Source organism: Heloderma suspectum, chromosome 1 (assembly GCF_057233095.1).
Source record: "Heloderma suspectum isolate Gila_16-S chromosome 1, 16-S_ref, whole genome shotgun sequence".
Classification (NCBI taxonomy): domain Eukaryota; kingdom Metazoa; phylum Chordata; class Lepidosauria; order Squamata; family Helodermatidae; genus Heloderma; species Heloderma suspectum.
Window position 1 is genome coordinate 45,957,728 of NC_139458.1, and position 24,685 is coordinate 45,982,412.

The 24,685-nt window shown below is 45.9% G+C and overlaps 1 protein-coding gene across 1 annotated transcript in view; it reads right to left on the reverse strand.

The window, feature by feature from the left end:
- NRXN3 (neurexin 3) overlaps nt 1-24,685 on the reverse strand; it is a 1,900,058-nt gene that overhangs the window by 1,404,159 nt on the left and 471,214 nt on the right. The window contains exons 4-5 of the mRNA XM_084841335.1: nt 4,230-4,668; nt 268-651 (exon numbers count right to left, since the gene is read on the reverse strand). Of these exons, the coding sequence (XP_084697461.1) occupies nt 268-651; nt 4,230-4,668 (823 nt within the window). The remainder of the gene's footprint in view (nt 1-267; nt 652-4,229; nt 4,669-24,685) is intronic.

Genomic DNA, 24,685 nt, shown 5'->3' on the forward strand with positions numbered 1-24,685 from the left:
ATGAGAATTAGCACAAGTAGTGAAATTCTGGTTAAAAAATCTGATCCTGTCAATGAGTGGACAACAAAAATGAAAGTTGCTTGACAATCCATGAAGCACATATGCAACGGATTTTAAAAAAATCATATACCCCTGACACTACCATGGTTATTCTGAAGCCAGTGATCTCATCAGCAGGGTCCGCTTGGGATAAGCTAGGATGCCACATAGTGCTACTCAGTCAACATTCAGCTCAAGACTGAATATCCCTCTGGATTCTGGACTTACCCCGCTCACATGTTCTCCCCCAGAAGCCGGTGCCGGTGCAATCACAGATGAAGCGGTTCCAGCCATCCTTGCAGACTGCATTGTTCTTGCAGGGGTAGCTGTCACACTGCTTGGTGTTGACCCGAATGCAGGAAGATTTGACGCCCGCCGCGTTCTGCTGCTCCGCCAGCTGCCGGATGTTCTTGCTCCGCCCATCAATGAAGAGGTCTCGGATGCAGCCCACATAGCCATAGTTCAACATGGCTGTCCAGAGTTCGGTAGGGAGGACAAGGCCTGCCCGGTTTTCAGGCAGCCCTCCAAGGTACATATCCCCTTCCAGATCCAGGATCTCGCTCTCCCCGCTAGCAGTGAAGGGTGTCCTTCTGCTGTTCACTGAGATGGTTCCTGAAAGGAAAAAGAGAGAAAGGAGATCAAGTCCCAGTGGTAATGCAAGTCAAGTTCCTGTGTGGTGTGAATCCTGGTGAAAGGTGAGGGCTTCGGTACAGGAGCCTGGAGACTCCAGCTGAGACAAAACCTTGACACACACAGAGAGCTTGTCTGGAAGTGCTTTGCTGCCCCCTACCAAACCTGTCAGACAGTAGGCACAGGATAATAAAACCGATAGGCTGGAAGACATGAAGGACATCTGGTCCAATCCCCTGTGATGCTGCAGGCACTTCAAAAGGCTATTTTTACACATGGCCTTGGAAGCTCCTGCATCAACAACCTGTCAGTCTGGTGCAGGAAGATTGGGCAGGAGAGCAAGCTATTTCTCTCCAATTGCACAAGGTGCGGTGACTCAGGACAACCCTCTTTTGCTGGAGCACTTCACAGGGCACACGCTTTGAGACTGTGGATTTGCACCAGTCTGTAGTGCAGATTACACAGATTAGCTGAAAGCTGGCAGACACACGCCGTGTGTGTAACTGAACCACAGAGCACATTTGGCCCACAGGGAAGAAATGGGGAAGAAAGATCATGCAGGGAAGTCGGTCCACAGCTCCATGGCAGAGCACATGATTTGCACGCAGAAGCTCTCAGCAGGGTCGCCAAGAGGGACCTACAGTGTAACATTCTGTACCAGCTCTGAGGACAGCAGGGTCCCACCTCCCCTTCCACAGCAGCAACCCGGGATGGGGAGGAGGTCCACCAGCAGGGACTCCCTCTTCCCTCCCACATTTGGTCCTGTAAGCTCTTGTATTGTAAGCTCCTGCCCTCCTCCCTCTCCTTCCAATTGGCCTGGTAGGGGAGGAAGAGAGGGGCCACTGGTTACTAGTGATGCCACAACAAAGGAAGGGGCTGTGTAGTCTGGCAGGATTGCTTGCTGATCTGGCTGCAGTGCTGGGAAAGCCAATGTTGTGACTGTGAGACAGCCAATGTGGAGTAGTGGTTAGAGTGCTGGACTAGGACTCAGGGGATCTAGTCCCTGCTTAGCCATGAAGCTCACTGGGTGACTTTGGGCCAGTCACTGACTCGCAGCCTACCCTATCTCACAGGGTTGTTGTGAGGAATGGAGAGGAGAGGGGATGGAGAGGAGAGGAGAGGGGGTCATGTAAATGGAGAGGAGGGGGATCATGTACACCACCCTGGGCTTCTTGGATGAAAAAAGGCAGGATATAAATATAATAATAAGAATAATAATGAAATGAAATGAAATAGTAAAATGTTGCGTAGCTTGTGGCAACTGCCCACTTGCTCATTCAGGCAGTGGGTCCCTGAGCCATCAGCAGCAGAGGGGCAGGGGCGAGAGATGAGGAGGAAGGAAGTATTTGTGTTGAAGATGGATGAATGGGTTGTGTGCGTGATGGTTGTGTGTGAGAGGGGGGTGTTGGTTTGCAAGAGAGAAAGAAAGAGGGGGGGCAGGACTTTGGTGCCCCACTTACCAAAAGTGGGGTACTAGTTCAGCACCCCAGTTAGCAAAATGAGCAGGACGGCTTCCAAACTCAGCTAGTCTGGCTTAATACATTTTGAAGTAAGTGAAGTAATGCACACTACCATCTAAGAGGTGCCCCTAAGACCATGAAGTTCAGAGTCTAAAATTACCAAACTGCACCACTGAATTCAGGCATCAACATAAAATGTCCCTGTATTGACAGTATGAAGCTGGAAATGTCAAAAGTGCTGAACTATGGCTAGCTTCAACCCCTATTAATCCATCCATGATCCAGCACTTCTGAGTCCTGTTGACTGCAGCGGGAAAGAGCTAGGCTTGTGCAGAACTCTCCTGCTTCAAATAAATTGGACTTTTAGGGTGTAATCCTATGCATGTTTAGACAGAAAAATGTCCTACAACTCCCAGCATTCCCCAGGCAGCCACACATAGGATTGCACCCTTAACTGCACAATCCCATATACATGTCTACTTAGAAGTAAGGCCCACTGAGTTCAAGGACACTTACTCCTAGATACGTGTGCACAGGATTGTAGCCTAAGCTGCAATACTATACCCATTTCTCTAGGAGTGAGCCCCACTGAATTCAGTGGGACTTACTACCAAGTAGACATATATTGCATTGCATTGTAAAATGCTCAAATTTGGCCTGTTTCTTTTCTATTTATAATAATAAAGGTTGCTGTCCAGCAGCTAGGAATATGCCATATGTGTAAGCAAAACTGTAAGTGGTAATGAATGCTTTTGATTGAATTGAACCTTACACGTTAATTAAAAGTGAGCCAACCTGCAAAAATATCAATGATTTGATTACTTATTTACATCCCTGTAAAATGCTGCAATCCGTATCAACAAGTACAAGCAAAACAGCTAATATTAAAATATGCAGGGTTAAAGAACAAATGAAAAATCCTCCTAAAACTAGCCCTTTTAGATCAGTTTTTCCTGCCAAGGAAAGCCTAACTAAATGACTGGATTCTGTATTACCCACTAAAGCTAAATTGTTTTGAAAAAGCAGAAGCACCTACTTCTAGCACCATTCCCGCCACATCTTGCTTCAAAATTCATGACATTTTCTGTCCCTGTAATAACAGCCAGACCTAAGTGTACATCTATTTTAAAAAATCCTTGGCAGCAGCACATGGCCTGACTAGTGATGGGCAAGCCACAACCCTGATAAATTTGGAAGGGACTTGATTTCTCCTCCTCCGAGAGGAAAATAAATACTTTTATTCTGAGCCTATTCCAAAGTTCAGCTCCTGCCCCCTTGTGCCTACTTGGACTCATCAGAAGCATGACAGGACCCTGTGTGCCTCCTCACACCCAATCCCTCATGAGCATCCCAAACCTTGCAGCACCCTGACAGTGGCAACAACACTACCTTAAAAAAGGAGAGACTTTGAGACATTATGCCTCAGAATAGTGCCATATGCAAGGATCCCTGGGAAATGTAGTTTCCAGTGCTCCCAGTTCCATACTGGGGACCTCAGGGGCCCTGGAAACTCCCTTTTCCTCTGAGTCCTGGCACCTGGGATGCTGCTATGGCAGCATTCTAGGACATAATCGAAGACCGTTCTAATTTGAAATCCCCCTTGAATTTTTGAGAAAAATAACAAGGTTTTCAATAAAGTAAGAGAAAATTTTGTGTGTGAGAGTATGGGGTGGGAGGAGAGTTGTCACAAATCCCTAGGCTAGACATTCAACCCAGAGTACAATTGCTCTTATATTCATAGGAACATTAAATTATAAGATATTTTTGAGCACTTGTTTCTGTCATCTCCAGCTACTTAATCAAGCAAATTCCCCACTACAATGTAGGATCACATAAAGATGGGGTGGGTGTTGCACCAAAGTTCATTTGATCCTGTCCTTCAAGGATGTTAAAGCGTCTGTGTTAAGATAGAGCAGCCTTCCCCAGCCTGGTGACCTTCAGATGTTTTGGACTTCAATGCCCATCAGCCCCAGCCAGCATGGCCAAAGATAAGGAATGATGGAAGTTCTAGTCCAAAACTTCTGGAGGGCACTAGGCTGGGGGAGGCTGCTATAGAGAAAAAAGATGGTCCTACTGTTTCCCAAGTATTTCTGTCCATACCTGATCTGCCGTCTCTCTGAATATCAACATGATACCATTCTCCATCATTAGCTTTCCTCTGAGTGGCCTTTACTTTGACAGTTCCAGAGCCCATGTCAAGAAGCAAGTAGAGATTTCCATCTAAGAGTTCCACTGCAAAGAAATCCACTTTGGTGTTCTTCTGGCTTCTGGAATCCTTCCGCTCCTGGGGTTTACCATGGGTGAAGAGTATTAGGCCGTTGGGCTCTGTGGTGCGGAAGTCAAAGGAGATAGACCCCATTCGCTTGGTGTTCCATTTAGGCAGGCTAATGTAGGCCTCGGGTGTCTCAAAGTTGATGGGGTCCAGCGTAGCCACATTCTCGCACATGAATTTCACCTCCCCATAGATTTTCATTTTTGTGTCACCAATCCTTGCCAAGCGAGACAGCTCCAGACGGATGTCATTATTCTTATAAACAACCTGTCAGGGCCAAGGGAAAACACCATACATCAATCCAGATAATAATGCATACTTCAGAAAGAAGTGTCCAAAGATAGGGATGTATGAGAATTTCATTCCTGCTCACAAATCATGTGAACATGTCCCATTCACAATCCTGAACGCAAGTGTGAGCAAGAACACCATTCTTGGGGAAATTTCCACAGTTTCCCAAACTTGCATTCACATTCAAAAGAGTGTGCTTGCACATTTCCCCCTAAAATCCGCATTTTCATCCCCCCTTTTTTGGGGGGTGCACATTTTTCTTGAGTGGAAAATAAATAAATAAATTAAATAAATAAATAAGCAAGCTCCAGTTCGGAAACACAAATGAGGCGAAACAAGCGTCCAGGAGGTATTCGGAGAATGAGTTCAAACATCTCATGTTTTCCATCCCTACCGAAAGAAGCTCTTGGGATTGGGGTGAATCTATATGAGACCCCAGGCTAGGACTATGTGAATCACACTTGTAATGTTGTGTAAATGGGCCCTTTACAGCCACCAAGTATGCAACATTACCTACCCGGAAGCACCCGATCCGCCATTGTTGCGCACAATGGCAGCTCACTGGGGAGGACTGGTGGCCCTGCGGCTTGGTTGGGCATTCGCCAGGCCGCAACAAAGCTCCGCAAGAAGGGGCGGGCCACAGTGCCTCGGTAAGTGCCCAGTGAAGCCAGGCATGGATGAGTCCATCCATCCCTAATGTGGATGTTATGCATCCATAGAGATTAATTGCCATTCAAGGCATTCAAGCACCACTGGATTAATAATGAACATGGGAATATATCTGAAATAACCCAGTGCAGTGTCCTGGAAAGATAACTGGATTATATTTGGAAGATATGGGTTCAAATTCCTGTTCAGCTTCGAAGCTCCTACCTTAATCTACTCATGGCTGTTGTGGGGATATAAGGAGATAGGGCCATGTACACCTCCTAAGTCCCTCAGCTCCTTGAAACCAAAGTAAAATATGCATGTGATAAATTAAATAACCCACATCCTGAAACCCCACACCCCTTTGACCCCACTGCTATACAACCTATTCTTTCTTAATGGACATGCATACAAAAGAGGAGCACCCTCTCCCAATCCTATTAACACTTGGAACCTGCAACATAAGATCACAAAGCCATCTATTACTTACAAGTTATAAGCCTTTTGTATTTTTCCGCACAACTATAAATATGGCCACCAACATCTGTGATATGATAAGGGAATGGCAACGGCATAGGCCACAGAGAGCAAGACAGGAAGGGTCACCATGCAGAGCACTTTCAAAGAATGAGTCCACAATGGTAAGCCCCCACTCTACAGCATAATCAGCATAATGGTTACTTGAACCCTTCCTTCAACCCACTGGTGAATCAAACAGACAACTCTAACTGACTGATACAGCCTGACCCTAAACATACAATGAGCTTTATGTCCTACTTTCTTAAAATCCTCATCAATTATAGGTGGGGTAGCAAACCTACTGCAAGTGCCCTTGGCATTACAGAATTTACACAGAAGTAGACCTACAACATAGTCCTCCCATGATATTGTTGTATTCCATCACCTACATATCCCCAAATTTCAGCCACTTGCCATTTTCTTTCTGGAAACAAAAACATGGGGTATGAAATATCCCAATAATCTATTGATTATGCCATTGGGGTGTCTTTATGCTCTAAGCACAAGCAACATAGCAGGGTATAAAAATGCCCCATGGATTTTTCCAAGGAAAACTGGTCTAGGGAAGCAAGCTTAGCTACTCCAGCTATTGGCAGATTAGCACAAACCATGGGATTTCATTGGGGGAACCTTTACTTTACCAGAGACAAATTTATTATTGGGGTAGAAAAATCCCCCACAACACTCAGAAACATTAGTACTTAGTATTTAGTAATAAATGTTTTACCTCAAGTTTTATCTTGACAGTTTATGATAGTTTTCTAATATTTTGAGTTTATAACATACATCTTCTGACACCACACATACATGTTTTGTATGTGGGGGCATTTGACCAACTCCAGGATACATTGGAAGCATGGCTGTGTATATTTTTTTTGCAACCAATGCAAGAGGGTTGAAATAAAAGTTCCATTCCCTATGTGTGAGGTGGCCCTTTGTCTGCACTAAAGATCCCAATTCAATTACTCCCTCTAATTTATTTTATTTTTATTTTTTTCCTTTCTGTACCACCTAACAGCTCTCTGGGTGCTTACAAAAATTAAAACCATAAAGTGCAGCATAAAACAATATAAAATATGAGAGCTTAAAACCACAATATAACAGTACAATCAGAATAAAATCTAGTAGCAATGCAGAGATTTAAAATACAGATTTAAAACAGCAAAGCTAAAAGACTAGGAAGCTCAAATGCTAAAATAATGGGAGAATAAAAAGGTCTTCACCTGGCACCGGAAGGAGTACAATGTGGGTGCCAGACGAACCTCACTAGGGAGCTCATTCGACAGCTGGGGTGCGCCACAGCAGAAAAGGCCCTCTTCCTGGTAGCCACCCACTTCACTTTCTTTGGCAGGGGTTCATGGAGAAGGACTGCTGAGGATGATCTCAGTGTCTGGGCAGGCACATATGAGAGGAGGCGAACTAATAGCAAACTCAGCTAGTAAGCACCAATGGGTTTGTAATTAAACAAGACCACTGAGAAACAACAGGTAGGTGTCAACATGTTCACGGAAACCCAAAGGTTTGTGAAAGTACAGATCAAATCTTGAGAAGGAAAAAAAGGATAATACCCATCATCCCATTCAATACATACACACACAAACACACACACACACGGACAGAACATGTTGAGTGGCCAGAGAACATTGTGTGTCTGTTCAGGAGAATGTCCGTGGAGGGGTGGGGGGATGGAATGGAGTATTTTGGAAGATGACATGGCAGGCTGCTGGGAACCCTGAACAGGAACATTCTACAATGCAACGTTTTGTTGCAGGGCTCACTTGTAACCTTGCATTTCTCTGACCTTTGGGTCCAGAGCAGAATATGACATGAATCAAATAATGCATTGTATTTCATATCCTCCTATGGACCCACAGGTCACACAAAAGTAAGGTTCCTGAATTGGGTCTGACCATTAGTGCAGGCAGAGCCAAATCTCACGTGCAATCTCTATCATCACTCACTGACAATATCAACTCTGAGCATCTCACTACAGCTTTCAGAGTGCCAGATATAATGCAATACATATTGAACAGGAGCATTCCATGAAGATACCATAGCTGCCAACATGGAGAAAACAGTGGCTACTCAGGACTGTTCTTGCCTTGTCTCCAGTGGAGATGGGCAGGAAATGGTGGGCTGGTACCATGTGGACTGCAAGGGCCTGAACCATATCCAATCCCTCCCCAAACACCCGTACAGCTGTGTCTTATCCAGGGGTAAGCAACCGGGTGCCCTCCAGATGTTTTGGACTACAATTACCATCAGCCCCAGCCAGCATGGCCAATGGCCAGGGATTGTCAGAGTTGTAATCCAACAGATAGAGGTGGGGCTGGGGACCAGGTTGCTTACCCTTGCCATTTGCATCAATTAATGAGCTAAAATAAGATTTGACTTTGGTAGACAACCCCTATGTATCTTTACGTAGGGATGTTGGAGAAATCCTCCACAGATTCAAATGAGGATGGAGTCTTTTGAATCTGGCCTCAGGAATCAGCGGCGGATTGGCACCACTTACCTCCGCTTCAGGAGGATTGGGGAGGCGGAATGGCACTCGGCTGCTTCTTGCTGGCCAGAGCCATTCGCCTCCTCCCCGCCGATCATCATATCTTAAAAAAAAAAAAAAAAAGATGATCGGCAGGATGTGCCCATAGACTTAAATGCAAAATAGAGCCGTGAATCTTGCGTATAAGCCTATAGATACAGAGACTTATATGCAAGATTCATGGCTCCATTTGAGTATAAGTCTATGGGCACATCCTGCCAATTGCCTTAAAAAAAAAAAAAAGGCAATTGGCAGGGAGGAGGCAAACGGCTCTGGCCGGTAGTTGGCAAGGTAAGCAGCCCCCAAGCCGGGCTCCCCCGCCCCCCGGAATCCTTGTGGAGCAGACCAGCTCCGGAGGATTCGGGGGGGGGAGAAATAGATCGCCTCCCCTCCCCTGCCACGGTTCCCCACCGGAACGGACGGTGGGGAATCCGTACATCCCTAATTCTTTAGGCAGAACTCAGCTGTACTGACTTTGATAGCACTTTTCAAATAAATCTGTAGAAGCCTGCAACCGGTGGAGGCTGGTGGCTGTGATTTTGGTGGGGCTGTAATTCCATTCTAGGGTTTAGATAGAACCAGCCAGAACTCTAAAGGAGCTATCCAAGGTGCTGAACCCCATCCCCAAAATGGGTTCAGGATGTTGCATAGTTCCTTTAGAGTTCTGGGTGCTTCTGATTAAAACCCAGAATGGAATCACAGCCCACTGAAATTGGAGCCACCAGCCTCCACTGCCTGCAGCCATTTCACCTGATACTTCCAAGTAACACACAAAGGGAGTCCCACTAATTTTAATGGGACTCCTCCCGAAGATGTCTGTGAAGGATAGGAGCTGTTCAGCACAACCGTATACACGTTTACATGGAAAGGAGTCCCACTGACTTGAATGGGGGCTTATTCTCAAGTAAGAGTACATAGGATTGCAGCCTGTTTGGCTGTTTACCCAGAAGTCAGTCAGTAGGAGTTACATGTGTGTGTAGCATAGGGATGGCGGAGAATTTCTCCCCGAAACTTCGGGGGGCCGAGCGCCAACATGTTCGGCCCCCCGAACAAGTTTCGGGGAGAAAACCAAACTCCCCCCCGCCCCCCGCACCCCCCCGGGACAGGACTTACCTTCGCCGAATGTCCCTCCCGGTGGCGGGTCCAGACGGCGGTTCGGCGGGTGTTCGAGCGGGGCGGGAGCGGCAGCCGGTCTTTCGACTGGCTGCCACCACCGCCATTGCAATAAAAGAAAAAAAATGCCCCCTGATAGGCTACGTGACAATTAACATAGCCTATCACAGCTAGATTTGCAAAGTCAGCCGTGATAGGCTACGTCAATCGTCACGTAGCCTATCACGGGTGACTTTTAAAAAAAAAAGTGCGTACGGATAATGGCGGCCCCCATAGGGAGCCGCCATTCCCGTTCCTTATTTGGTCGCTGTAGTCTACGTAAAGATTTATGTAGACTACGGTGAAAATAAGGGCAACGCTATTTGCATTGCCCTTATTTTCGCCGTAGTCTACGTAAACATTTACGTAGACTACAGTGACTAAATAAGGAACGCGAATGGCGGCTCCCTATGGGGGCCGCCATTAGCGTACGCGCTTTTTTTTTTTAAGTCAACCGTAATAGGCTACGTGACGATTGACGTAGCCTATCACGGCTGACTTTGCAGATCTAGCCGTGATAGGCTACGTTAATCGTCACGTAGCCTATCAGGGGGCGTTTTTTGTTTTTTTTTTAAACTTTTGCGTTCGCGGCCGGGCGAGGCGGGAAGCCTCCCCCCCCGGCCTGAACTTCGCGGGGGGAGCAGCGAAGCGTCTCCCCCCCACCGCGAACGTCCTTCGACGACAGGTAAGGGACTTTCGTCCACCCCTAGTGTAGCAGGGGTGGTCAACCTGTGGCCCTCCAAATGTGGCTGGACTCCAACTCCCATCCCATGGTCAGGGATGATGGGAGGTGGAGTCCAACAACATCTGCCAGGCCACAGATTCTCCACCCCTTGTGCCTTGAGATTACAATCCTCCACACACTTACATGGGAGTAGGGATGTACGAAAGTCACTTACCTTTTCAACGGGGTGATTCGCAGTGGAGGGGAGGCGCTCTGCACCTCCCCCAAAATCCTAACCCGGCCAGCTCCGCTCCGCGGCAACTCCGTGGATCCACTGGCCAGGTGCATTCGCAGGCGCTGTGTGGAGCCTGCAGATGCAAACGGCGGCGGCTACAGCGGCTGCCATTTGCGTTCCTGTTTTTTGGCCGTGATAGGCTACGTAAATATTTACATAGCCTATCACGGCAAAAAAAACCACCAGGGGCACAAATGGCGTAGCGGCTGCCATTTGCATTCCTGTTTTTTTTTGCCATGATAGGCTATGTAAATATTTATGTAGCCAATCACAGCAAAAAAACAGGGGCGCAAATGGTGGCCGCTATGCCATTTGCGCCCCTGTCTTTTGCCGTGATAGGCTACGTATATATTTACATAGCCTATCACAGCAAAAAAAGGGAATGCAAATGGCGGCAGCTATGACAGCCGCCATTTACGTTCCCTTTTTTTGCCGTGATAGGCTACGTAAATATTTACGTCGCCTATCACAGCCTCCACAGGGATGCAAATGGTTTCTGCTATGCTGGATGCCATTTGCGTGGCAGCGGACGGAAGTCCAGCAGCAGATGGGCCTGGCCAGCAGCTCCACGGACCTTCACAAAGCAGCGTGAACGGCACCAAGTAAGTGTCCCATTTTGTGTGCCTTTCGAGGGGGGGGGCGGGGGGCTTCGTTCCGCCATGGATTTCAGGGGGCTGAATGCACTGGCATTTGGCCTCACCGAGATCCGTGGCAGAGTTCTCTGACATCCCTACATGGGAGTAAGCTTCATGGAACTCAATGGGACTTAGATCTGAGTAGACATGCATACAATTGCACTGTTAAGCTTGCAATCCTATATACACTTGCCTAGGAGTAGCTCCTAGAAAACAACATGGGACAAACCTAGGGATGAAGGAGAAATCCGCCACAGACTCCAGTGAGGCCGGATTCTTTACAATCCGCCCCTCGGAGTCCGTGGCGGAACAGACTGCTCCCCCCACCACCACCCTGCGAAGTCCGGTCAGGACGGACCCTACCTGGTGCCGGCCAGTCCAGGTCCGTCGTCTTTGGTCCGCAGCCATCCACTGCTGGGCTGCAGACTCAAATGGCATCCGGCACAACAGGCGCCATTTGCGTCCCTGCCCTTGGCCGTGATGGCTACGTAAATATTTACATAGCCTATCATGGGCAAGGGCAGGGATGCAAATGGCGTCTGCTACGCCGGATGCCATTTGCGTGGCAGCGGACGGAAGTCCGGCTGCGGATGGGCCTGGCCAGCGGCTCCACGGACTCGCCACCAAACAGAGCCGGCTGGGGAGGATTCCAGGGGGAGGGACGGATCGCCTCCCCCCGCCCCTGCAGATCCCTACCACAGACTGGTAAGTGGGTTTCGTACACCCCTAGACAAACCTCTGAGTAAGTTCCTGTGCCCATTTACGTGAGACTGAGTCCTCTGGAACACTGTTACTACCGAGGTTTGGGCTATGAGCCTCCCAAAACAAAACTGTATCCCTATGAACATTCATTTAGGTGGAAATAATGGGGCTTGCTTGAAAGTAAAAATGTAGAAGATCCAGCTGTTAGGAGCAAAACAGTAGACTATGTGTACTGTAGACTTTGTACACTGCAGACCAAAAAGAAACTGATGAATAAAGACCAAAGCAAAACCCACCCAGCCACCCAAGAAAGTTCGATAATGCTTTCTTTCCTTCAGCTTCTTGTATCAAGGGTATTGGCAAATGCTAAGTCATACAGACAATATGGTATCAAGGCTCTTTCCAAATGCCTTGCTAGTCTGTTGCAGTTAGACAATCTCTCCTGTGTGATACAATTTTGATTTTGACTCAACGGGGGAAAGAATCCTTTTTAATCAGATGGCTTTCCCCCATCCATCAAAAGAGCCTGTCCATAATCAACTGAAGACACTGAGAGAGAAACTGCGAATGTACCACACTTGGCAGGTAGCTAATGTGCAGTTTACTTCAGGTCTGGCAGAATTAAGAAAGAAACATCATTGCGTTGGGCACACGGGTGGACATGTTCCTTTGGGCAACACCCATATGTACTAAGTCAGCTTGCCACTAGATGTCCCCCTTGTCTAGCAATGGGCACCCAAAGAGACATTTCACTACCAATCTTAGAAACCTCTTTTCAAGATGGGTTAAGTTTGATGTAATAGCTTTTTTAAAAAAGTGTATTATTCTTATTTTTCATTTGATACTCTTATTCAAGAAAAGATGGGGGCTGAGTCCCTCTTAGAGGGGTCACCTCTTTACCACTGTCACTCATGCCTACTCATGTACTCTCTGCCTCTGGGCCCAATCTGCACCACTGCCTGAAAGGAGTGTGGAAGGTATGGATGTATGAATCCCCTTACCTTGAGTACACGGGGGGGGGTCCGCGGGGAGGGAGGCAATCCGTTCCTCCCCCCCCCCGAAATTCTCGCTGGCTGGCTCTGCTCTGTGGTGAGTCCACAGAGCCGCCGGCTGGCTCCATTCCGCAAGCGATGCAGCCGCCACTGCCGTGCCGTATCGCTGCTGAGCAGAAACAGGAAGTAATCCAGATGCAAATAGCATCCGCTACGCCATTTGTGTCCCTGTTTCTTGTCGCGATAGGCTACGCATCTGAATTTACATAGATATTTACGTAGCCTATTGCGTGAAAAAACAGGGATGCAAATGGCATCCACTAAGCCATTTGCATCCCTGTTTTTTCACGCGATAGGCTACGTAAATATCTACATAAATACAGACGCGTAGCCTATCACGAGGAAAAACAGGGATGCAAATGGCGTAGCAGATGCCATTTGTGTCTGGATCACTTCCTGTTTCTGCTCAGCAGTGATACGGACAGCAATGGCGGCCATATCACCTGTGGAACAGAGCCGCCACTATGGTCTGGCGGGAGGCAGAGGTGAGTGGGATCGTTCTGCCACGGACTCCAGAGGCCCAATTCCCTGGAATTTTGCCTCATTGGAGTCCATGGAGGAATTCTCGGACATCCCTAGTGGAAGGCAAGGGGAAGCTGCTGCTCCTTCTCCTTGCTCCTGGCAGTACTCTCGTGAACTTAGAGAGGGAGGTGAAGAGGTATCAACAGCAAGGAAGAAGAGGAACAGAAGTCTCTGTGGCATGATTGGAGATATGTTAAAATAGGTTCAGTGTAGGAATGTCACGGGAGTCCAAGAGGGGGGTGGACTCCCCACTCTCAGCCTCCCGGACCCTGTTTGCTAAGCCACCACATGTTTACCAGACCTGTTCACAGAGCTGTCACATGACCTGTGAGCGCCCAGCAGCTGCCATTTTGCAAAAAAATGGTGGCTCATTTTTTCCATAAAAGTAATGTTGTGTACACAACATCACATGCCCCTTAATGGCCGCCATTTATGCAACATTACTTTTACAGAAAAACGCAAGCCTCTATTTTTTCGCAAAATGGCAGCTTGCTGAGGGGTTGGGCTGCTCATTGGGTGCCCACAGGCTATGTGATGGCTCATCCAGGGAGCTAAACAGGAGCAGATGGGTGGTGGTGGCTCAGCAAGCACCCAGCAGAGTGGACAGGGGGGAGTCTATACATTCCTAATTCAGTGGTTGGTTTGTTTGTTTGTTTATTACATTTCTATACTGCCCAATAGCTGAAGTTCTCTGGGTGGTTCACAAAATAAAGAGCAAAACCACAAAGTGCAGCATAAAAACAATACAAAATTTAAAAGCTTAAAACTACAGTATAAAAATGCAACCAGAATAAAACCTAGCAGCAATGCAGAGATTTAAAATATAGTAACAGATTTAAAACAGCAAAGCTAAAAGACTAGGATGCTAAAATGCTGGGAAAGTAAAAAGGTCTTCACCTGGTGCCAGAAAGGGCACAACGTAGGTATCAGGCAGACCTCACTAGGGAGCTCATTCCACAGCTGAGGTGCTACAGCAGAAAGGGCCCTCTTCCTGGTAGCCACCTGCCTCATTTCCTTTGGCAGGGGCTCATGGAGAAGGACCGCTGAGGATGATCTGAAGGTCTGGGCAGGTACATATGGGATGAGACAATCTTTCAGATAACTTGGCCCCAACCCATTTAGGGCTTTGAATGTTAATACCAGCACTTTGAATTGGGTCCAGACATAGACTGGCAGCCAGTGCAGCTTGAAAAGTACTGGCATGATATGATCACTACCCTGTTTTGGATCAGCTGAAGTTTCCAGACCATTTTCAAAGGCAGGCCCACGTATAACACATTGCAGTAATCCAGACAAGAGGTTATCAGAGCATGGATAACTGGAGCTAGGCAGTTGTCCAGATAAGAGCATAGTTGGTATATCAGCCTAAGCTGACAAAAGGCATATAAATCTATCAAATAAATAAGTAAATGACCAACAGCCCTTGGGTCTTCTAAAATGCAGTAGAGGACTCTGATGAGGATGAGGTGCAGGCTACTTCCTCAGGAGGTAGGACAGTCAGTGCCTTATTCAGGGTCCTTCTGGCCAGAGGACACAGCCCTGCCATTGTCCTCTGGCTCAGAAGATAAGTTCCCAGCAGAACTTCCATCTCCCCAGCTACAAAATCAGCTACAAAATCCAGTCAGCTTCTCTAAGAGGGGCGAAGCTGACCAGACTACAGGTCTTGTCAGCCTACACAAGGTTTCAGTTGGCTTTAGCTCCCTGCTGAGACAACATTCTCCTATTGTCCTAGTAGGACAGAGTTCCAGCCAGCAGCACCCACTTGGAGCTATCCAAGGTCCTACATTCTTTCTGCCTTGATTTGCTACCACCTTCCCCTGAGAGCCTCAAGGGACCACAGAATTGGGTACTTTGGGGTCAAGGCCTCAACAGATGTGCAGCAAGGCCAACCTTGATGCTGGCCCTTCCCACAGATCACATGGGCAGCCTGTTTAGGTAGAGATGAATGCATAACCCTTTTCATGAACAAATTCACTTCACATTTCAAGTTTTTGTAAGCATCAAGCACCTTCCCTGGTTTTCACTATCCTGATGTCAGCTTATTCAAAGATACAATTTTTATAATGGCTGACCATCCATTGTTCTGTGGTGCCTGCCTTCACGATAATGCCTGTGGCTTCCTGTGCATTTCATGGTGCCTTGATGCTAACTGAAACTGATGGGCAATTAGAGCAGAAGATCAATTATCTGTACCTCACTTATCTAAATGTCCTAGTTATCCAAATTCACTATATACACTATGTATATGCAATCCATTGCAAATATCACTCCCATTTATCCAAATGTCTGGATAATTGAATGTTGTTTTTATTAATGCTCCCCTGATGTTCCTATTCAAACAAATTAGGTTTTAGTGAGATCAGTTTCTATGATCAAATTACAGTAGGAGTGGAAATCTCCCTGATTCAATTCTGGAACAGTAGGGGAAATACACTTCATCCCCTAAAATAAAAGTTCTGATGGAAATTGGCTTAGCTTTGGTCAGAAGAGTGTAGAGTTCTGCTTATAAACTACAGGGTGATAAGCAACAGATTTAGTAGATCCATCACCTCATGGTATTATGCAATCACCTTGTCATGTAATGATTACCTATAAGGCTGCAACAATGCCCAGATGCCAGATTATGTATAGAAATGTGGAATGTAGTAAAGATCACACAACTTGGCAATTTATAATGCTTCTCTCCAAGCTGAAGTGAGCATTACACCCCATAGTTCTTTTCTAGTCAGAGAAGTACTCCCAACAAGTCTTTTCCACTCCCTTATCTGGCTGTGGTGGCAGAAGCAGAGAAAAGGGCATCTTTCTCCCAGGTGCCTAGAATGCTGCAATACATTTAGGGAACTGGGCAGGACCACAGGACAGGATCTAGAACAGGCTCATGAATAATCAAGTTCTAAAGATTTATCCTGTGACATGTTCAGACTGAGAATGTTTGGTTTTTGATAATTAGTTTTTAAGCCATAAGGGAGCAATTCTATGGGGATAGTTGGCCGCCTCCAAACTCGGAGGCAACTGCCTATCCAATGCATGGCAGGAGGAGCACGGAGGGCATCATCTCCTCTGTGCTCCAGCCACCCTGCATTTGTGGCTAGACAGCCAATTTTGGCTGTCTAGCCACGGGACATCAGAGCATGGGGTGGGGAGGCCAGATAACACATAGGAAGCATTATACCGGCACTTATGAACTCCCCACCCTGCCCCAGGAACGCCCCCTTTCCCTCCGCTCTGCACTAGGGATGTATGGATGGTGTAAAATCCACTCCATCTGTGTTTCGCAGATTGCCAGGTGCCTTTTGTTCTGCCGTGTGCCCACAGACGGATGTGGATTTTTTTCATCATGCAGAGAAATCTGCAAATAATTACGTATTTACATTATTTACCTCTGTATGTAACATTCAGCGTATTGTCCCGCATTCCATTCAACATTTCCTCAGCAGAAAGTTATGTATTTTTTTACGGATTTATATGTGTAAATTTTGGGAAAGTAAAAACCTCATCCGTAAGTCCACGGACTCTGTGCAGCCTGAGCGGGTCCCTCTGCAGTGGATTCCACAGGTTGGATTCTTAGAAATCTGAGCTCATTTTAGTCTGTCTCAAATTTCTTCAGCATCCCTACTCTGCACTGCTCTTATGACAGCAGAGCACGGGGATGATCTGCGCTACCGACGAGGCGGCAGGGGAGGGGTGGGGAGGCAGTTCTCCGGAAAACAACCTCAGAGTGTAGGCTCTGAGGTCAGTTCCCAGGAACCGACCAATCCTACGGCCGTCTAGCCGCTGTCTAGCAGCCATAGGATTGTGCTCCAAGTCTCCCATACCGTTATATAATTTGTATAGCACTCAGCAATTTAGTTTGTGTGTTTGCTAGAGTCAGGGCGACATCATTTGCATAAAGGGTCATGACTTCTCTTGTCCCACATACTGGGATTTCTGTTATATGAAGGTCATTTCTGAATGTATTTCCCAAAGGTTCTATAGAGAAAGTAAACAGTGAGAGGGGGCATCCTGGCTTTGTTCCTTTATGTATTTCTACTGGTGATGAATCATAATCATTTCTTCATATTATAGCCCTGTTACATGCATAGACTCTCAGCAGGATGCTTATAAATGTAGTACCCATCTCTATGTCATGGCAAGCGAGAACTGATCAGAAACGCTTGTTAAGAGTACTTCTATGTATGCAAGTACTTTGTGTGTAAGCTCAAAAATGTATATATAAACAAATGATCTGAATTATAACGTTGTTATTCTGTATTGTTGTATTTTGAAAGAAATCATTTTAAAAAAAATACAAATAATAAATAATCAAATTCATTTCTGTCTTTTTAGGGCAAGAGTTTGGCCAACAAATCTCAATAACAAATTGAATCTGAGAGGTCACTCATCATGATCACATAAAGGGATGTACGGATTTTGAAAAATCTTTTCCATCTGCATTTCAGTGCCTTTATCCCATCAAGTGGGAGTTGGATTCGATGGTCGTATAGGCCCTTCCAATCCTACTATTTTATGATTCTAAGTGCCTATCCCATTGTCAGGTGCTTTTCGCCCCATCATCCACTCACTGACAGAATCAGATTTTGTTCCAGTTTCCTGCATATGTGCAAATTCCACTTGCACAAATGCGGAAATCCTCCACAAATGCGGAAATACTCGCCAAATGTGCATTTTCATGCTTTTGCTTATGGGGAAAATGCTCATTTTGGCCAATTATTTTTTTATTATTTTACATATTTTTGATGACTAAATTTGCCTAAAATTCCAGATTGTTTTTCTTAATTGGTTCCGCAAGTCCACAGAATCTGTGCAACTTGGAAAAAGCCAGTCTGCTATGGAATCCAGGGTCATATTCATAGAAACTGATTCCATTGCAGATTTCGTAAAATCATAGAATCACAGAATAGTAGAATTGGAAGGGGCTTGCCTGTAAGACTATCAAGTCCAACCCCCTGCTCAATGCAGGAATCCCAGTCAAAGCATCCCTCCATTTCTCCAACATCTCTAATTATAGCATGAGGAATCTATTAGCTATGAAAGCTATTTAGAACCTGGGATGGGCAAATGAATAATGTCTGAGATCACTAGGACTCTCCAAATTTCATTGCACTGCTCATCTCATGCCCAATTCCCATTTGCGATCACTGCTTGCATTGCGTGAATGGGAGATTTGCACAAATTGAGCAGTGATCAAATGGGAGATTTGTGCAAACCTCCCCATATTTGCACCTATTTCCCCCATAAACCAAAGTGGGGCTGTTTCAGTCTACTGAGGACATTTGCACAAATTAGGAATTTTGTGCAAATCAAACTGGGAATCAGGCACAAGAAGAATGCGAGCATGTGTTCAACATTTGAGAATAATTTCAGCAGACGCCGGTTCGTGCTCATGTTTGGGGCTTCAACTGGACATGCTGACATATTTGCGAGTTAAAACAAAATTGTCATTTATCCATATTTAGAACTTCTGTGTTCGCAAGCAGTATGCCACTGAATACCAGTTGATGGAGGCCAAGAGTGGAGGAGCCCTACAGACTGTACTGTGCATTGGGCTTCCAAGAGTCATCTGGTGCCCAATGTCTCTTGGAAACATTTGGACTTCACCAACAGGTGAAGTCCAAAATGCCTGGAGGGCACCAGGTTGGGGAAGACTGGTGTTTCTGAAGGGTTTTTCTTTTTGTTTGTTTGTTTTTTGCAAAGACAAGTAGGATCAGTAAGTCCTCTCTGCAATTAAATATGGAAAAATAGCACAACTGCTGAATCTGGCAACATGTGCTTATATAAGAGAAAAAAGCTATTAACGGATACTTGGGAAAGAGAGTTCTATCTCACATGGACCCTTCCAATTATATATTATTCGCCATGGTGCATCTTGAGTGCAACTGATGGAAGCGCTCTGCCTGTTTTGATAATGTTCCTCCAATATCCTCTCAGAGAACATCCTTATAATCTATGTAACAGGGGACCATGGTAAAGAAGCCAGCAGTCTCATATTTTTACAAACAAGAGACATGTGAAGGTGGGAGGGCGGGGAGCTGCTGACATGATCCTGTGATGTTTCTTGTAATCTTTCATGCACAGTGACACTCAGATTAAAGAATGATGACCTCCTGCTAAATGACAGTTCAGGTTGATGCATACCTGAAGGGTTACTGACATGTTGTCTCTTAAACTATGGGAAATCCTTTCATTCCTTAATTGGTCAGCATCTCTGCTTGTTGCTTATTCCAATAGCTGCTAGGGTTATTTTGTTTGCTGCTGATGCAGACAAGAGAGGGGGAGAGGAGGAGGACGAGGAGGACGAGGAGAAGGAGAAGTGTTGTGGACTGGGACTCAGGAGATCTGAGTTCTAGTCCCCACTCAGCAATAAAGCTCACTGGATAACTTTGGGCCAGTCACTGACTATCAGCCTAACCTCACAGGGTTGTTGTGAGGATAGAATTGAGAGAAGGACCATGCCAGCCTCCTTGGGTTCCTTGCAAGAGGAAAAACAGCAGGAGACAAATGTAATGGAGGAGGAGGAGGAAGAGGCGGCAGCGATGAAGGAGAATTTCTTTCCTCCAGTTGTGTAGTGGTAAATTTTGAGGTGCAGTTGCTCATCATGACAGTCCCCATAGCCACACCCCCAGGGTGTGAGTCTAAAAATTCAGGCAACTGTTTGCAACAGGGATAGCTCACAACAACATGTTGTTGCTGAGGAAATCCATTTCGCCACTGCCCAGCTACTCTGAGGATTGCAGCTAAGCTCAGGCAGAACAGGGAAGCCTCAGAGGGTGGCAGGTGATGCTTGTGTTTGCTAACTGAAGTCCCAGTGCTTCAACCCTGTGCACCCAGGCTCCACTGCAACACTCTTCCCCCTACATGCAAGTAAACGTCCTAGCAATTCAATTCTGCACCTTCATTGAATATCACATGTAACGGTGGCACCAATATGGAAGTAAGCACAGTGCTTTCAGCTAGCTGCTACAGCCTCTATGGATCATTAGTACCATCAGGCTTTACACTAACATGAAGAATTGGCTGTATTGAGTGTACCTGGTGCTGGGCAATGAACTCCCAGCTGGGTTCCTCTTTCATTGGATTTCACTTAACTGAAGCAAGTGATGAGGCCAAGCTAATCCCAGAGAAGATGTTTCATTTAAGCACAGACAGTTCTTAACCAAGATTCACAGCTAATTGCAGAGAGTTGAATGAATTCTTTTTGCATCTGTCTTCATCTCAGCACAAGATGTTGGAGAAATATCCACTGCTGAGTCACATCATAGAACAAGAGAGGAACTATGTGAAATTGCGGGGATGTAGGACGAAGGTTCATACCTACATTTTGAACTGACTGATGAGTTAGAAAGCAGCAAGTCACCATGACGGAATGGCATTCACACAAGGCTTCTTGAACAGCTCGAATGTGAAATCGCGGAACTATGTACTAACATATGTAGCATAGCACTTAAATGAGTCTCATGGTGAGAAAACTGGAAGGTGGTCAGGGTAACACTAATATTTCCTTTAATGTGTCATTGATTTTTATTTTTATTTTCCTTTTACCAATTTAAGATCTGGACTGGATCACAGTAGCTTAACATCCAGGTGAGATAAGCTAGAAAGGCCAGAGGGCTTGTGTTTCTACCTATTTCCAGCCACGGTGTTTAATAAAGCTGTTTAATGAATCCTCCATGTCACGTAATGTGTTTCCTCACTGCTGCTCCATCTGAATGGGGGATGCTGGCAGGGCCAGGAATGCTCAGTAAGCAATGAATGATACGGCGAGGTGGCAGCCACAGCAGTGGAGGCCGGTGGTTCCTATTTCCGTGAGGCAGTCAATCCATGCTGGGTTTCAGTCAGAACTCTAAAGGAGCCATCCAAGGTGCTGAAGCCATTCTGGGGATAGGGCTCAGCACTTTGGATAGCTCACACAGAGTTCTGACTGAAACCGACAGTGGATTCACCCCCCCACCCCCACCCCACTGAAATAGGAGCCACCAGCCACAGGGATGTCACAGGGATGGGTGAATCTGTCCGTTTTGCTTTCTCCCACATTGAAATTGTTTAAATCTCAAGTTCTTTCTCTCCTAAATATGAAGAACTTTGTGACTGTTGGTAAATCCTTTAAAAAAAATGAACTGAAAAAAAATTCTCACCCATCTACACTGGCCTATTTCAATAGGTACAGCTATTTCTAGCATGGAGAGGACCGTGACATACCTGCCTACCACACAACTGTTAAAGAGGAGGACCTGTCAGAAAAAAAAGAGCGGGGAATCGTCATTCAGCAAATGACGATTTTTTTTCACATCTCAAGACCTTTTTGACCCAGATATGGAGAACATAGCAAGTAACATTTGAACATTTGTTTGATAATGTAAATGTCTGTGTTTGAACTGTAAAATGTTGTTGCTGTGTGTGTGAAAGGTGAGGGGGGCGCGTGAGTGAGGGAATTCTAAGGTATTTAAAAATGAGAGAACTGACAGCTTAACCGCTGGATAGGGTTCAGGGATTCAGTGAATGTACATCTAGTCAGTGGAGTTTGGGGAAAAGGGTTTAGAAGAGGCAGGCAGGTTAGGACTAAGTATAGTATAGGACAAATGTGTGTGTGTGTGTGTGTGTTTATTTATTTATATTTATATAATTTATATATAATCTTCTTTCATGTATTTAATAACATTTTAGTTGTTTTACAATATATATAACAACCAAATAGAAAAGTATATAAGTATATTTTTCCTGCTCCTACACCTGTATTGTTTAAAGGAAACCAGTTAACTTATTGGGTGTCTCCTTCAGACAAAGATAAAGGGCTGAAGCTTTGGGATTCAGTGAGGACAACTGGCCAAAGCTCAGGCAGATGTCCTGGGTTTTTTTCCAGTTTCAACAGGTAGAAACCGGAGGGAGAATAACCCAGAGCAGGAACAGCACAAGTGGTAAATTCTTATCAAAACTGAACTGAAATTCTCATGCACCCCTAATGGTGACTGTAACATCTAGACCAGTTTAGTATTAGTTACTATGTGGAATGCCTGCAAGAACTTTAATATGCCCAGTGCCACTCTCACTGGGTGTCACTGTGGGACAACAGAGGCTACTACAGCTCAACCCCATGTCTTTGGGTTGCCACTTGCATTAGCAGAACTCCAGAAATTGCACTGCATTTACATTGGCATAAAAGGCCCAAGAACATCCACTCTTCCACAAGGCACCAAGCCATGTGAGACACAACTCCGATTTATAATGGATAGATCATGAGCCATTTTCTAACACAGCTAAAGACTGGGAAGAGGGGTGCAAGGCTTACAGTCGCTCCCTCCTGACCTAACTGGATGACTTGGCACTGCCTGGCCTGCAGAGCACTCCATAATAAAAAGAAAATGAAAACTATTTTCCCAGCTTGGTTTTCCAGGCCTCTCAGTGCATAATACCTAATCAGAACGAGAGCGAAGAGTCCAATGGCCCCGCCAGAGCACGTCTAGGCTGCAACTGACACATCCCATTAATCATTCGGTCTGCTCTGGAGTCTGTGTGCACAGAGCATGAGCTCAGTCAGATTCCTTGCAGGGAATAATTCAGCTGCCTCCTCAAGTAGAGGGAGGAGGCAGGCTGCCCGAGATGCTGCGATGCGGCGGTGAGGACAGTTCAGGAGAATAAGCGCTTCTCAAGCATCCAGATTGTGTGTGTGTGTGTGTTGTTCACTGGGAAGCTTGAACTGGACCCTGCAGACATGGAACATTTTATCTGTTTTGTGTTGAGCACATGTTGTTGTAACCCTCCATGGGCCTTCAAGATCGGGTGGGATACAAATGTAAATAAATAAATAAGCCCAGGCCAGGAGCACCTGCTTAATAGGACTGCCTCATGTTCCCTTCTCGGAAGGGAAGAGGAAGCAACAATCTGAAGCTGGCACAGCTGGTTGGTAGTTGTCACTGCCAGCTGGCCAAAACTGACTTAAAAAAGAAAAAAGAAAGAGAGCAGCTGATGAGCTGGTTCTGTGAATGTAGCTCTGCCAACCTGACCCAGCAAAAAGCTCTACTGGCCTGGATTTGTACAGCACTCATGCCAACACCTGCATAAGTGAGACTGTTATATGTCAGCTTCCTTTCTCCAGGAATCACATTTCATAGAGCCTGCTTCGGAAGACAGTGCAAATATCGTTCAACTTGTCAGTACATATATTGCAAAGAAACATTCACTAGGATCTCTGGTTATGTTAGCAATGGCTTTATGTTGCCTTTTGGTACTTAAAAGTGAGCTCTTTTGTGTTCTCTCTTAAGCCAGCGTTAAACAACCTTTGCATTCTACAGAATGCTTAAGGCTGCTTTGTAGATGCATTTAACACAGCGGGGTCCACCCTTTCTGTATGTGGTGTGTTCGACATCTGCATACAGATTCATCTTCAAAGGGTACTCTCATGGTGGTTTTCCTTGAGGAGGAACAACATGAGCAGCAAACTCTGATGGGCCAAATGCACACGTGAGGCAGTTCTTATGCTTCTCAGCGATATTCCCAACCTCCACTGAAGTCACTCCTGCTTGATAAGCAATTTTACCAGCTTGAAAGAAATATGAAAGGTTGCAGAAGCACAAGAGCTCAAAGAAATTGCATGGGTTGACACTTGTGCATTGCATTTAAAACCATGTGGAGGTGAAGCACAGCTCAGTGACTGAGCACAACATTTGCATGCAGAAGGTTCCAGGCTCAAATCCTGCCATCTCTACCCAAAATTACACTGGGTTGAAAATATCTCCTGATCTTCGCAGCTCCATTCTCTGCCTGCACAAGTTGGGAGGCACTTTTGATATTTTTCAGGTGTGGGCAGGTGAATTATTTATATCCGTGATGGAGGAATATACATTTATAATGGTCAGCAGTTCCTTCCCACTTTTAAAAAGCATTTAACTGCTGTGGCAAGAGACTGGAGCACTCCTAGAGTGCTCTGGGGCCATGCCACCCCACCCTGCCTATGCAGAAGGTTACAATGCACTGTATTTCCAGGGAATTGTTGGGGGCAAGGAAATGGTGGCCCCACTGTGTTCTAAAAAACAACAACAACAATGGGAGAGAAGGCAGTTATGCTGGGGGGACAGAGTAGGAGGGAGAAATCCCTTTACTGCTGGCCACTATAAACATATGGTGCCCCATCCTCAAAATTTTCAAGAATTTGCCAGCCCCACCAAAGGTTGTGAGCTTCTTCACATCCTCTTTTCATCCATCCCATCCCAAGCATCCATGAATGTGCCAAAAAAGTTCCATTTGAACTTTCAGCCCAGTAGGAACTGA